A 14,510-nucleotide genomic window follows, 5' to 3' on the forward strand; every position below is an offset into this window, starting at 1 on the left:
GCTGATTGCTTTGTCACCATATTCTAATTTGTTGAGAATTGGTGTTTTTTTTTTTTAAATGTGAGCCAAAATCATCACAATTAAAAGAACTTAAACTACTTAAGTCTGTGTGCATAGAATTTATTTAATACACAAGTTTCACAATTTGAGTTGAATTACTGAAATAAATGAACCTTTCCATGCCCCTTTATATGTAATGTTTGCAGATTAGCTGTTTTATGTAAGCTAAGGTTATATTTTATAGTGTCCCTAAATGAATGAAACATATCATCAGTGCTGTTTTGTACTTTCCAAATAGTAATATTAATTATGTCATTATGTATACATTATTATTATTATATTACTATTATTATTATTAATAATAATAATGTATAAATTGTATAAATATATTGTTTATAAATATCTTTATTGTAAATATTATTATTATAATTAGTGTCTTTGACTTACTGTAAAGCACCACTGCCTCAGCCATGCACATTTTTACTGATGTTTTTTGGCTGTTGCACCATGTCTCACATCTTTATTTTTACATTCCAAGCGTTGCATTTTTAATATTGTGTGTCAGGTTAAAAGTAGTCCATACTTTTCAAAACAAGTCTTGAGACCTTTGTTCCATTCCTTTGCACTTCTTGTAGCAGCTAGAGTATGCCTTCACTAAGAAGCTTGTCCAACTGGGGTCAGGTAAACCTGAAACCAGCCTTATTTTACAGGGCTTCCTTAACACAGATTAGTCAACTAATCTTTCAGACAATTCACTAGTAGTCATCTTACAAATATTTAGTTTTGCACATCCCCATTGAAAGGGGTGGCTTCATTTTTGTTTCCCCACAGAGGTCACCTGATCTAGCCTTTGGTTCTGTGGTTGCATTTCCCTTTCAGAGAAGTTAGTGTTTGTTCTTTCGGGTACATTTTTCATGTCTGTCTTATGAAATACTAAAGCAATAAATTTCTTTAGTGAGAGAGGTGCTGCCTTTTTGTGTGGGTTTTATTCACCCCCTTTTCTCTTGACATTTTAACTAACCTTTCTGTCATTTCAGGGTTTGATTAGTATCTGTCTTCTCACTTCAGACCTGCCGCCCCCCTCACAGAGCATGTTGGGTAACATCCTTTGTGTGTACTGTCATTGCTTACGCTGCACTTCAATCTAGAGGTTATTTGGAGTGAAAGATGAGTTCCAAATATGATGGACACACTGAACTCTGCAGAAATAACATTCTTGTTAAAATAAGTTTCTGCAGAGGTTATGTAACAGGACTTTTTGAAGGACTTTGTCAGGACAGATGTGATTTTCACGCTAGATTTCAGATGACATACACTTAACGAAATGTTCCCTTGCCCTAACACCTCAGGGAGGGGGCTTTATATACCGCTGATATATTTAGCAGGAGATCACAGTAATTAGGTTCCTGAGCAAGTGTTAAATGTTTTGTCTTCTCAGTGGTCTAGAGACTCTCTAGTTTGTTTAGCTGTTACTTTGCCAATCTACAGTACATTCATCCACATAGAGAAATAGTCTTAATTTAAAAGAAGGATTCAGATGAGGCATAATTAAAAAAAAATTCTAGAAAAAGCACAAGGACGATTTAATTAATTTACATGACAATTCCAGGTCTAAAAGTGATATTTTCATTTATCCATTTTTTAACCCTAGTTCATCCAGAAAGAAAGAAAGAGAAAGTTAGTGGTTGAATTAGAATATGAAATTGCTTGATTTTTAATGCTTGTTTAATGCTTAATTTAATGTCTTATTTCAAATAATTCATGTCAACTCTAGGCCCCTTTAAAGGTTTGCTGAGGCCTGAAAACTGCTGGTTTAGACACCTTCAAAGATTACATTGTTTTTATTTGATATAAATTTGTTTTCAAAAATGTCAAATAATTTTTTCTGTAATAGTTGCTATAATTCTGCATCGCATTCCTGCAAATTAAGTCACATGAATCTGCAATATATAGCCTTCCATATGCAATCAAGACTGGTTCAGTGAGATGTAAATGAGAATTATCAGCTCTGAAAACACAAGTGAGTTCTTTCCAATGGCGAGAATAAAAGGCTTTGAGAGGTTGTTCCATCTCCTTGTTTTGAGAGATCTGTGATCCTCAAAGTTCACTGGCCTTTTACTCTCCCCAGAGAGAAGCCGTGATTTACGCATAGCTGGTATGAACAGGCGCAGGTGAACGCCGAGGCAGTGAATCTGTACGGGATGCAATTAAAATTCCTGAAATAAATCTCCTTCGCCGCTGCATTGACAGTCAGTGGATGATGCCAGTTGATGAGGTTTAAATAACACTGATACACAGAGATTAAAATAGACAACAATTTTTGAAATTCAGATGCTAGCGGCACAGAATTTACACATTTGTAATGCAAATATTGGTGTTGTTGAACAGGGTTATTTTCAAATCTCTCGTGCCTGGAGAGTCTCTGTATGCGTAGATAATTATGGAAGATATTGTGTTCCATCGAATGGAGTTGTCAACTGCTTTCCCAACAGCTTCACACGTTTCATAATGGCATATGAGATCTCTGGAGAAGTCACTTTATCTCACCCGTCCATATGTTATATGCTGCCACTGTGTCGCCGAGCGCGAGCTGTCGTCTCAAACAGACCGGCTCCCTCCACTCCCACACATTTCACCTTCATCTTTCCACAGCCGCCGCCAGTCTCCCTCGTTTGCCTTCCAGCACTTATCCAAACACCCATTAAAGCGTGTCTGTTTACACAGTTGTATGCTTGTTTGCAGAGCAGTAAATAGAAGAACTGTTTGTGTCGTTGTCAATGTTGAGCTGGATGCCTCCTGAACTCTTTTGTTCACACCTTATTACCAATAGTCACAATATATTCATGATGATCAGTCTCTGGTGATATAACATAATCAACACTGTGAATGGCTCATGGGTCATTAAAGAGATAATTCACCCAAAAAGTATATTTCTGTCATCATTTAATCAACCTCATGTCATTCATGACTCGTTTGACTTTTTCCATGGAAAATAAAAGGAGCAGTTTGTCCAGGCTGCTTTTTCCATAAAATGTAAATGTACAAAGAGCCAACTGAATCTTAATAGCATTTCTGATTTAAGACTTATTAGCAAAAACAACAATTTCAATGATTTGGTAAGTTTGATTTATTTCTAAACCAGTCTGATTCAATTCATCATTAAAAAAAAAAAAAAAAAAAAAATGTATATAATATGTTATTGTTAAAATGCACTAGTGTTCAGAAGTTTGAAATCGGTTGTATTTATTTGAAAATACAGTAAAACCAGTAAATATTGTGAAATAATATTGTTACTAATTAAAATAGTTTTATATTTTAATACATTTCAAAATGTAATTTATTTCTGTGATGGCAAAGTGGAATTTTCAGCAGACATTACTCCAGTCTTCAGGGTCACATGATCCTTCAGAAATCATTCCGATGTGCTGATTTGGTGCTCAAAAATGTCTTGTTATATTTTCATATTTTTGTGGAAACCATGAAACATCTTTTCAGGATATAGAATGGTATAGAAAGTTTAACATTTGTCAAAAAAGAAATGTAACACATGTCTTTACCTACATTTTAATCAAATATTGCATCCGTGCTGAATAAAATAATAAAAAGATTTGTAAAAAAAATATATATAATAATTATTAAATTATTTTTGCTTAATTTTTTTTTATATATTTTTAAAATAAACATTTTAAATCTATAGCAACGTGTGCTATATTACTGAAATGGTTTCTCTGATTTAAATTTTAAAAAAGACTGAAAAAAAATACATAATTTATATCAAATATCATCAAAAGGGTGTATTTATTTATTTATTTAATTTTTTTTTTTTTTTTTTTTTTTGAAGACCACTAATCTCTATTCACAGTGTATTTAATCTAGGTCTTTATTTTGGTCAGTTGGCTCTCTTTCTGAATCTTTCTATCAGTTCTCTGTCTGCTCTATCAACTGATCTCATATTGTTCAAAGAGCTAGTGTTTTTTCTTTCCCCCTTGTGCATTTTCGTCATAGCATTGCTTTAGGCTGATATGTGGAAAATAGTGGTGGGCAAGATGACTGCGTTCAGTAAACTGAGTGGAGACGCATCAGTCACACCCGTCCTCTTGAGACACATTGCGTCACTTTCTTCTGCGTCTGTGTGGTGTTCATTTAGTAATGAGGCCTGGGAAAAACTGAAGTGTGACCACTATTTTCCCAAACGGGGGCAGGCTGACCTCTGACCTTAAGTCCTGACATGTTCTTTCTGTGTCTCGCTCTGGTCAACCGTACAGCAAAACTGTCAGCCAGCACTAATTGAAGAAGCTTAGCGAAGGTCTAAATGATCAATTAATAGACAAGGAGGACTGCCAGGCTTTTTGTCAGTAATGTTTTCTGACAAGTGCTTCCAATCATTGGTACGTGATATGTGATCATTCCCAAAATGCAGTCAGTGTCGCTCTGAAGGTGACCTAGAACGCATCAAATCACTCACAAAGCAGATGTTTCCCCTAAGAGGGTTTGTTTGTTCGCTCTGAGAGAGATGCAAAGAATTATGAGCTGCCTGGTGTCATTTTCTCCCACTGAGATTGAATGCTGTAAAAAAAGTGGATTGCTTGAGCAGGAGCAACACTCTAAACTAGTATAACACTGCCTTCTACAGGCAGCAGTGTGCAGAACACATTACAGTTCAATTACAGCTGTTCAAATGAAATCAAAGTTTACATTAAAGCCCTTTTGTAGTCTTATTGTGCAAGTTATTTCGAAGAAAAAGAGTCTTTGCAATCTTTTAATCACAATGTAATTGCTCCGCCTCTGAAACGACTTTCCTTTCAGATGACATCACCAGTCCCTTTTTCTTTTTCAACCCTTCCCGGCCACCCACCGAAGTCCGCTTTTCTCAATCCAGTCAATTACCAATAGATAAACTCTCATTTAGAATAAATACAATTTTGCATTGCTTTTTTCTTGTTGAATATTCTGTTTTACTCAAACATAAGTCATGTAGTGAACGTGTGTGGTCCGTAATGGTCAAAATAATTTAAAAGAATACATTTTTATAAGTTAATAGTTTAGTTGAGCAGGGGTACATTATTATTCATTATCGATGTAAATAAAAAAATTCCATTTCAAATAAATGCTGTTCTTTTGGATTTTCTTTTTTTTATCATATAATCTTGAAAAAATGCATCAGTTGCCATAAAAATATTAAGCAAAAAACTGTCTTCAGGGTTAATAATAATAATAAATATTTCTTGAGCACCAAATCAGCATATTAGAATGATTTATGATCATGTAACACTGAAGACTGGAGTTATGGATACTAAAAATTCAGCTTTGTGTTACTGTTTTTTTTTTTAAATAAATGCAAAATAAATGCTGGCTTGGTGAACATAATATACTTTTTTAAAAAGCATTACAAAATATTTTTAAAACCAACCTCAAACCTTTGAACAGTACTGTAGTATTTTTATACTTGATTTTTTTTTTCTGTTACCTTACACATTTATGGATGTAATTGCAGAATTGTATTATCCAATCAGAAATGCTGAAACCAGATGCATTTGAGATGCATTTGAGACTGCACTAGCTGTTTGTCCTAACAGTGGAGGACAGTTGTGGAGACCGTTGTTATTTTTACAAATCCATTTGATGTTGCTAGTGATGCAGAAATTGCTCACAGCAGCGTTTAATGAGTCCAGCGTGACTCATTTTCTTATGAGCAGCATCATTGTCCAGAGTCTATTTTTGTGAAGTGAACTGGTGATTAAATAAAGAAGAGAAGAGAGTCTGTGCTTCTCTGAGGGCCCTTGTCTATTTCTGCAAGCTGTGAAGGGAATACGCAGCCGCATATTTTGGAAGTCCCATTAAAAGCGTTGCTCAGTCCTGAAGTTTTAATCTGAAGAGAATCATTGCTGACATGAAGAGAGCCTGTTTTTGTGGTGCTACTTTTCTGTGGCAACCCATTCTGAGGTGTTTTTTCTGTCCCCTGTCCACAGATGTGAAGGGGCCACCCAGCCACCGCTTCTCCTGTGGCCAGTCGCCGTTCACAGAGCCCTGTGTTTGGGAGAGGAAGTACTGCATCCTGACCGACAGCCAGCTCATCCTGCTCAACAAGGAGGAAGAGGTAAGAGCGCTCCTTCCCTCTGCTTTATCCCCTCATTCTTCTCTCTTCCTCTCCATCAGAATGAAGAGCGAAGGACAGTTAAATTAAGAGACACAGATGATGTTTGTGCTTTGTTGTACATTTCCCCTTGTGAGGGTTAAATGCGTCGTTTGCGGATGTAATTTGGATTTGGATGGGATTAGTTTTCCAGACAGTTAAGTCTGTGATTTGAATAAAATCACAAAGTAAATTTACCTGACCTCCTTAAAGGGTCAGTTGGTTTTTGGAAAAATGAAAATTCTGTCATCATTTACTCACTCTCATGTTGTTGTTTTTCTGTGGAACTAAAAAGATATTTTAAAGAATGTTGGTAAAAACTGTTGATGGAATTCAATTCAATTAAAGTCAAAGGAAAGCACCAGAAACTGTTTGGTTACCAACATTTTTCAAAATATCTTATTTTATGTTTAGCAGAAAATAGAAATATGTGCAGGTTTGGAACAACTTGAGGGTGAGTAAATGACAGAATTCTCATTTTTATGTGAACTCTCCCTTTAAGGAAAACTAGTCCCATTCAAATTGGTTTTGATAGTTAAAGAGCCTTGTTTTGCACAGTTTTATGATTTGTTCTCTTCTTTAATGAGTTCCAGCACATTACTCTTGCTGTGCAAGCCAACCCACTTCATCTTGAGGTTGTGAAAGGGAATAATCAATTCACTTAATGTATTGAAATAGTTTCTGATTGACAGATTGCTTTCAGATTCGTTTAAACGGTTAGTTAATTAGTAGCACTGTCAGGAAAAGGGGCTTTCTGGCCCAGTGTTAGAATGTGTACCCCGTGACCTCCACCCACTGACCTCTGACCTCTGACTTGTTACCAGATGCCATCTGAGGTCCATGAAAGCCCCACAGCATCCTCATCAAAGGCTCGCAGCCTGAGAAGGACAGTCAGTGTGCCCTCTGAAGGACAGTTCCCAGAGTATCCACCAGAGGGAACCTCCATGCTAGGTAAGATTTACAGTATGTGGCGTTTCTGTTATGATAGCAAAACTACTATTTATGCTCTCTGTCTGGCAAAATAACCACAGGACTATTCAAGTGGAAACTTGAATATATTAGAGAGTTTTGATAGGGTTATCGAATAATATCAGTGATATTTATTTTATTTTATTTTTATCTATTTTTACATTTTAGATTATATAACATTTTTAATTTAACAATAACATTTAATAACATTAATAGTTTTGTTAAATAGTTAAAAATGTATATTTTTAGTTTGTTTGTTATTTTTATAATTTGTTTAGTTATTTATATCAAATAAAGATTCTGTCATGTTTTTAATTAATATTGTCCAAATTTACAGTAACATTTAAAATAGTTTAAATGTTTATATTTGTGGTGAAAAAATAATGTAGACTTTTAATATCAGCCATGTATCAAAATAATTATCAGTTAAAAAATAAGAATAATTCTGTTTAATGTCATTTTTATCAAATAAAGTTTCTTTCAGATTTTTAGTCAATATTTACTTTAGCACTATAAGTAGTTATTGACTTATTAATAAGTAATTTATTTAAAGTTAAAATAATATATATATATATATATATATATATATATATATATATATATATTTGATTTTCAATTAATATTGTGCCCAATATTCACTGTAGCATTCAAAAATATAATTTTTAATGTGCAAAAATAGATTTAATATTAGATATTTATCAGTTATCAGATATAAAATCAAACGAATTGTCAGCTTAATCTTTAAGCCATGATTTATTTTTTATGTATCAGTTTAATTTTTATAAGTATATTTATTTCCAGTTATGCTCAGCCTCATACTAATTGTTTTTTACACTAGAAACTTCTCTTTTGCAGTCTCTTTAAAATGATTTGAATCATCTTTATCCAGTAATCATGAACAATTGGAAATATCATTGTTAAAAGGTGTTGGATTGCTGATTCAAACAGTAGCAGGACCTCTAGTTACTTCGGACAGAAGCTTTTTTGCTCTGTCTATAGGGTTTCAAAGAGGAAGCTTATACCAGGGGGTCAAATGGCACTCTTTTAGCATTTACTGTAGCTTTAAGATGTTGTTAAGCAAGCACGCTCACACTGCAGCTTATAGCGTGCTAGGAGGCAGAGCATGAGGTGAATCATGAACGAAATCACGTCAGTAGGTGCATTTGTAACATGGGAGCCGTTACTCCTGAATCCACTGCCACAAGCATGGAGGATTGGGATAACAAAGCAGTGGATTTAACCGCAACACCGCAGGCTAGGCTTTGAAAAACACCAGATTGGGGGCGAAAATATGCATGCTAAAAACTGTGGAATATTTCACAAAACAAAGATCAGTTATTCACATATATACACTCCGCCCTCATTGTTACAACATGAGACCGTTTAGTCTTGCTTTTTTTCAGAATTTATTCACTTTCTTGTTGTTACAAACTTGTATGACAGATTGTCTTCTGTGAAACATAAAATAAGATATTTTGAAGATTTTTTTGCTGCTGCTTTTTTTCATATAATGAAAGTCAATGGGGTCCAAAACAACACTGGGCCCCAATGAGTTTCATTATATGAACAAAAAAGGATCATTTTCAAAATTCTGTGTTCAACAAGTCATACAAGCTTTTAATGGCAAAAGGATATGTTAATGATGACAAAATGTTCATTTTATCAAACTGACTCAGATGGACGTTCCCTATCAAGAATTTTAAAAGTTGAAATTGTTCTGAAAACAGGTTAATCATCTGATTCACCTCTCCATATCTGCACCTCTTTCTCATAATGAGTACATTTGATCTCACGACCTGTGTGGGCCAGGCAAGCTTGTGCGAGAAGGAGTATAGAGGAATGTAATTTTGCAGAACAAAACTCACTGTTGTTACTCTGTTAGTTTTCTCTCTCTCTTTCTCTGTGGACAGTGTTTCGTTCCCTCCCAGGCCTAGGGGGGCAATAACTGAAGCTGCCCTCTGACTGGTCTCTCATTCAGTGCCAGTACGTGCGGGGGTGCGGACACTGACCCAGTGGACTGGTTGCTAAAGGCAGCGGTCGGAGAAATGCACAAATCTCTGTGACTAAGAGAGTCATTTATTCTCCAGACCCTCTTAAGCTGCACCGCCACAGATTCAGAGAGCGAGAGAAGAGGGTTATTTATATGTTAATGTTCACTCTGTTCGACAATGAGACACTTCGCAGCCAGGGTGGTAAGCGAGAGTCCAGGATTTCTATGGCCATTCAGAACAGCTGGAGTCTCTAGAGGCTGTTAGATTCACAGCTACAAAAAATTTAGTGTGATCATATGTGGTTTTCAGTTGGTATGGTTTCGATCTGTGAATCATACTTTTTTTCTGTTGTTGCAATGAGGAGAGATGTATCACTTATTGAAGCACCAGCTCCGTTTTTCTCACAGTTGTCAAGACAATGAGGTTCTGACTTCTCTCACATAGCAAACAGAGCTATTTATGTAATTGCAATTAGGTTTGAATTGTGGATATTCAAAATCTGGTTTAAAAGATAACACAAAATAAGATATTTTTAAGAACGTTTCAGCTGTTTTTTTCCATACAATGTAAGAGGTCAAAAATAACATTAAACCCTTTGGCTCTGAGACTTTTTTTTTTTCCACAGAAAATGTAAGTCATACACATAAGGAGCTAAATGAGTATGAGTAAATGATGGCAATTTTAATTTTTAGGTGAACTATTCCTAAAAATGCTATATTTGAAACTAAAATAGAATAATGGAGATCTATTTTGGTAGATGAAATGCATCTCATTTTATCGTTGCACTAAAGATTATGTCCAATTGATTTTGCTATTTATCCATATTGAGGCGAGGAAGATGACTCAGCTTTACAGAATCCACTAATATTGGTCCCAAAGTCTGTGTTCCCCCGAGGTCTTTGTGCAACATATTTTAGTGTTTTATTGAAACAAATAAAAAAAGGATGAAAATAGTTCAGAGAGTGGTTTCATGGGGCACGCTGTCCTGAGAAATTCACATTTTACGTGGTGGGCGAGGCAGATCAAAAGAAGTTCCTGGCATATTTGGGGCAAGAAAAAGTGCTACTAGTGTGTTGATAGCAGAATGCTGTTATGCTCGTTGGAAGAAGGAGCAAAGTTTGAGGCTATATGTATCAGATCTATCTGAATGGCCATTATAGAGTATTATTATCAGCTCTTTCCTACAGTTTTCTCAGTGCATTATAGATGCACATAATTCTACTTGTTTGCTTTGGCCTTTTGGATGCTGCAGTATCATTTTCAGTTTCCCTGTATCTTGAATTTTAGATTAATCATTGTAATATAATATTGGTCTTTTTTTCTGGCACTTATTGTCTACTGAATTGTGATTGTCATCTTGAGACCATCATCTGAAGTTGCATTTTGGATTTTTCTCCTTAAATATGTTTTTAGCCAGCCACTGTTTCCAAAAATTAATGATGTTAATGCATATGTTGTATTGGGGTGAATATTAGAGGAGTGTAAAACTGCAAAATTGCTTTTAGGGTTACAAAATTTCACCATGTCGTTGCCTATACAGCGATATACAGTATGATTTAACTGTCTCAGTGCTTTCCTAGCTTGATAGAAGGCTGAAATTCTGATAAGTTCATCTCAGAGCTTTCCTCTGTCATCTTGTAATATTCCTCCACCTCAAAGACTCCCAAAACATAGTTATGAGCTTGCAGTGCAGTTGCTTTGACCTCTATAAAAGCTTTTTCAGTGCGCTAGAAGACAGAAGCTTTAGTCTGTTCCTCTCAGAGCAACCATCTTGCACTCTATAAAGTTTAATCCAGCTATGATTTATTACATTGGCTTGGTTGTGTGAATTACATTAAAAATTGTTGACTGTTAAGAATGCATTTCTGCAACATTCAGGTTCTATAGTGTCTCATATTTTACTTTTTTTGCAATGTTGCAGTATTTTTATAACTAAATATGTTAAGAATTAGCAGAAAACTACAGATCAAATACCTGAAGATTGCAAAATTTGATCTAAAACAGCATGTTGTCAGTCGGCAGTGACCATATTGTGTGACTTTAGCGTGCTGGGAGATTGAAATTGCAAATATTTCCTTGCCAGACTTGTTGCTATGATACATTTCACAGTGTGAGCTGCTGTTATATGTAGCTTCAACCCATATTAAGTGGAGGGGGAAAAAAGCATTATTTCATTGTTTTAAACAGCGGGTCACAGAAGATAGTTAAATGATAATCTATAGCATTTTAACACTGCAAACTAATTTTGTTTACACTGGGGAAAAAAAGCTTAAATCCTAAGTGTTTTTAAAATGTAAACACTGTTCTTTTTCTATATTGCATCATATTCAGAAAATGTAAACATACAGTATTGCACTGCTTTCTCATGACTTATATTCTTTTTAATGATTTATCTTAAATTAAACTATGGTAAGAAATGGCATTCAACACAATGCTGACGCTCAGAAAAATAAATTGAGTTGTACATCCAGCTGCCTCACTTCCCCATTCATTCCACTTTATTGTTCTGCAGCAGTGAGGGTTTCCTGGTCTTTCTCATGCATGCAACAGGTGAATTTCTTTCTTCAGTGTTACACAGTGAATCAAATATAATAGTGCAACCATATTTTTTTCCCTTTTTTCTGGTAACCATCATATTCAAAGCATATTTGGCTTTTTCTTCGGGAGAATGACATAATTGCCAGTAAATTACTGAACTATCATTTTGGTTGAAATGCCTTCAAAACCAGGGATTTAGCTTGTCAACGTGCTTGATTTATTGGATAAATACATTTCCTGGTAATGTAATGTCTGAAGATGGACAGTGTGCAATCGTCTGTAGATAAAAGGATCCTCGGAGAGGACAGCCATTGTTGTGCTCTTTTCAATAGACTAACAGAGAGAAAAGCGGAGAGGGTTTGACTGAGACTGACTGGATCGAGCTCAGGCTTTACTGCATTCCTCAGTGAATCGACTGCGTGAAGGCGTGTGAGAGACTTCACCCACTAAACACCGGCTCGGCTCAAATCATCTGCTCTCTGGGATTGTTTCGTTTTGTATTTGCGGAGGGATGTGACTATAACTGATTGCGGGTTCGATAACAACCATGGAGTTTATAGGTAACGTATGTTTTTCGCATCGCTTCAACAGTTGTGGAGTCACACGTGTTGTGGGATGAAGGGGAAATAGGGAGATGTTCCTTTAATGTCGCAAGGACGTAAATTGTAGTATGAGTGGGAGGGAATCTTGGGTAATGTAGTCCGGAACACGCATGGTGGTGTGTATAGCCTGGAATAGAGCGGGATATGTTGTTTTTTCCTTGTTTTTCCTGTTTTTTATTCATTAGAGAAACACTGAGTATGTGTGTTCACTGCAACATTGTGGGTCATGTGGATGCATGCCGGAGAGATCAATAAAGCAGCACACTCAGGACACTTTGTATAACTCGTCATTTGCACGGATTTGAGCAACTGGTAAACTGTTACGCACACACATACGGCTGCTGAGACGGAGAGCGCCGAAGTGAAAAAGATAACATGATCAATAAAGCAGCACGATCTTGTTCGTCGCATTTGGTGAGTTATATGGACAATCTGAATTGTAAACTGAAACAGATGTTATCAGAGAGGGAGAGCAACATGACGGATTCTGGTGAAAGAGTTTGGATGACGAGAAAAATACTCTCAGACAAATAAGAGCAGTCAATTGAACCATGCTATGTCTGTAATGACGGAGAATGAGGAAAAACGGACGCACATCTCATTCGCGGATTTGGTTAAATGAATTGGAAGTTAAAGTGTCCAATAGTGGAAGTAAAAATAATCCGTTCAAGCAAAGTTTTGTTCCTTGCCCTCAATCAGCTACAGTTAACGGACCTGCGCGTTGCTTTGAGCCGGGAATACCACCACAGATTATGAGTGAAACCAACCCTTTCAAAAGTGTTGTGGAAAGTGAGTTTACATGTGACAGTAGAATTGACACACCATGTTACATACAGAGCACGCCAGCAAATCTGAACTACTACCCACAAACTGTGTACAAAGACCTAACTGCTAAACCAATGTCACCAATTAATCGCTTTCCACATGAGAGTGGTACAGTCCAGCATAGCGTTCCAGAGGCTGAAAATAAAACTGCTTATATGAATGCTGATGAGAGTTGTTTTCCTGAGTTTATAAGACATCGCCTGCAGGGAAGAAAACCACGTCAGGCATGTTATGATCTATCATCTGACAGTGGAGAGGAATGCAGTACCCCAAGAGAAAGATTCCTACTCTCCGACCAGGTCAGTTTGATGGATCAATGTCATGGAGAGAGTTCTTAAATCGGTTTGAGGATTGTGCCAGAGCTAATCACTGGTCTGAAAGGACAATGACTGTGCAGATGAGGTTTTGTTTGGTCGGAGCAGCAGGTGCAGTGATACATAAAAACCCCAGGTCGGGTAGATGGGATTATGCTCGCATTGTGGAGGAAATGGATGCCGCGTACGGCCCGTCATCTGAGCACGCAGCTGCCATTGGAAATAGAGCTGAGGCAGAGGGTCCGCAAGGCAGGTGAGCCGCTACATGTGTTAAGAGATGATATCTATGAAAAAGTCTCCATTGTCTATGCAGATCGCTCTGAAAGAGAGCAGGACTCCATCAGCGTTGAAGTGTTCACTAACGCCATGGGGGACGCTGACATTGTGCAAAGACTGCTGGAAGAGCGCCCACGTACACTGTGTCGTGCTTACGATATTGCTCATAGATATGAGACCACACGACGAACTGCCGCTAGTGTAACACAACTCATGCAGTCGGCCACAAGGCCAATGGAACGGAGAGCCAGAGCAGCAGCAGTCCGTGAATGCCCCGAACCGAGTGAAAGTGAAAGGAGAGGGTTCGGTGTCGCCACACTCTGATCAGAGACAGAAAACATTCAGAATGGAATCTAAACCGCGCCAATTAGATTCAATAAACGAGGGAAAATTAATTGGGAAGAGATCGTATGCCACAACTGCCAAGGCATTGGACACATGAGACGGAACTGCCCTTCACCCAGGCTCGATCTGCCTCGTGTAGCTCCAGTACTACACCATTGTGCTGACATCCAACCTACCTCCACCATTCTCCAGGTAAAGGGCGCTGGTCCTGAGATGTGTATACACACATTGTTATACAGCATGGAGCTATGTGCTCTCTTGGACAGTGGAGCGAGAAGGAATGTGCTACCCCGTCACTGCTATGAGACTATTCATGAAGGAGTTCGACCCCCACTTGAACTATCGACAGTACAGGCTCTGCAAGGAATAGGTCCTATAAATGTGAATGTTCTTGGGGAAGTCCACGTGCCGATACAGGTTGGAACACACACAGTCAGCGTTAACTTCATTGTGGCCGATGTAACCGAGGACACAGAAACCATTCTTGGACATCCGTTCCTGGAACAAGCCCGAGCAC

At 37.1% G+C, this 14,510-nt stretch overlaps 1 protein-coding gene across 6 annotated transcripts in view; it reads left to right on the plus strand.

Annotated features, from left to right (window-relative positions):
• The window catches only part of LOC109107929 (ras GTPase-activating protein nGAP-like), an 85,360-nt gene that overhangs the window by 36,804 nt on the left and 34,046 nt on the right, over positions 1-14,510 (plus strand). For 3 of the 6 annotated variants that reach the window (XM_042718560.1, XM_042718559.1, XM_042718558.1), the window contains exons 2-3: positions 5,970-6,097; positions 6,958-7,084. In XM_042718560.1, coding sequence (XP_042574494.1) covers positions 5,970-6,097; positions 6,958-7,084 — 255 coding nt within the window. Of the gene's footprint in view, positions 1-5,969; positions 6,098-6,957; positions 7,085-11,818; positions 12,192-14,510 lie in introns of those variants that run through there. The other 3 variants (XM_042718561.1, XM_042718563.1, XM_042718562.1) reach the window with 2 other exon arrangements.

Source organism: Cyprinus carpio, chromosome B2, assembly GCF_018340385.1.
Source record: "Cyprinus carpio isolate SPL01 chromosome B2, ASM1834038v1, whole genome shotgun sequence".
NCBI lineage: Eukaryota > Metazoa > Chordata > Actinopteri > Cypriniformes > Cyprinidae > Cyprinus > Cyprinus carpio.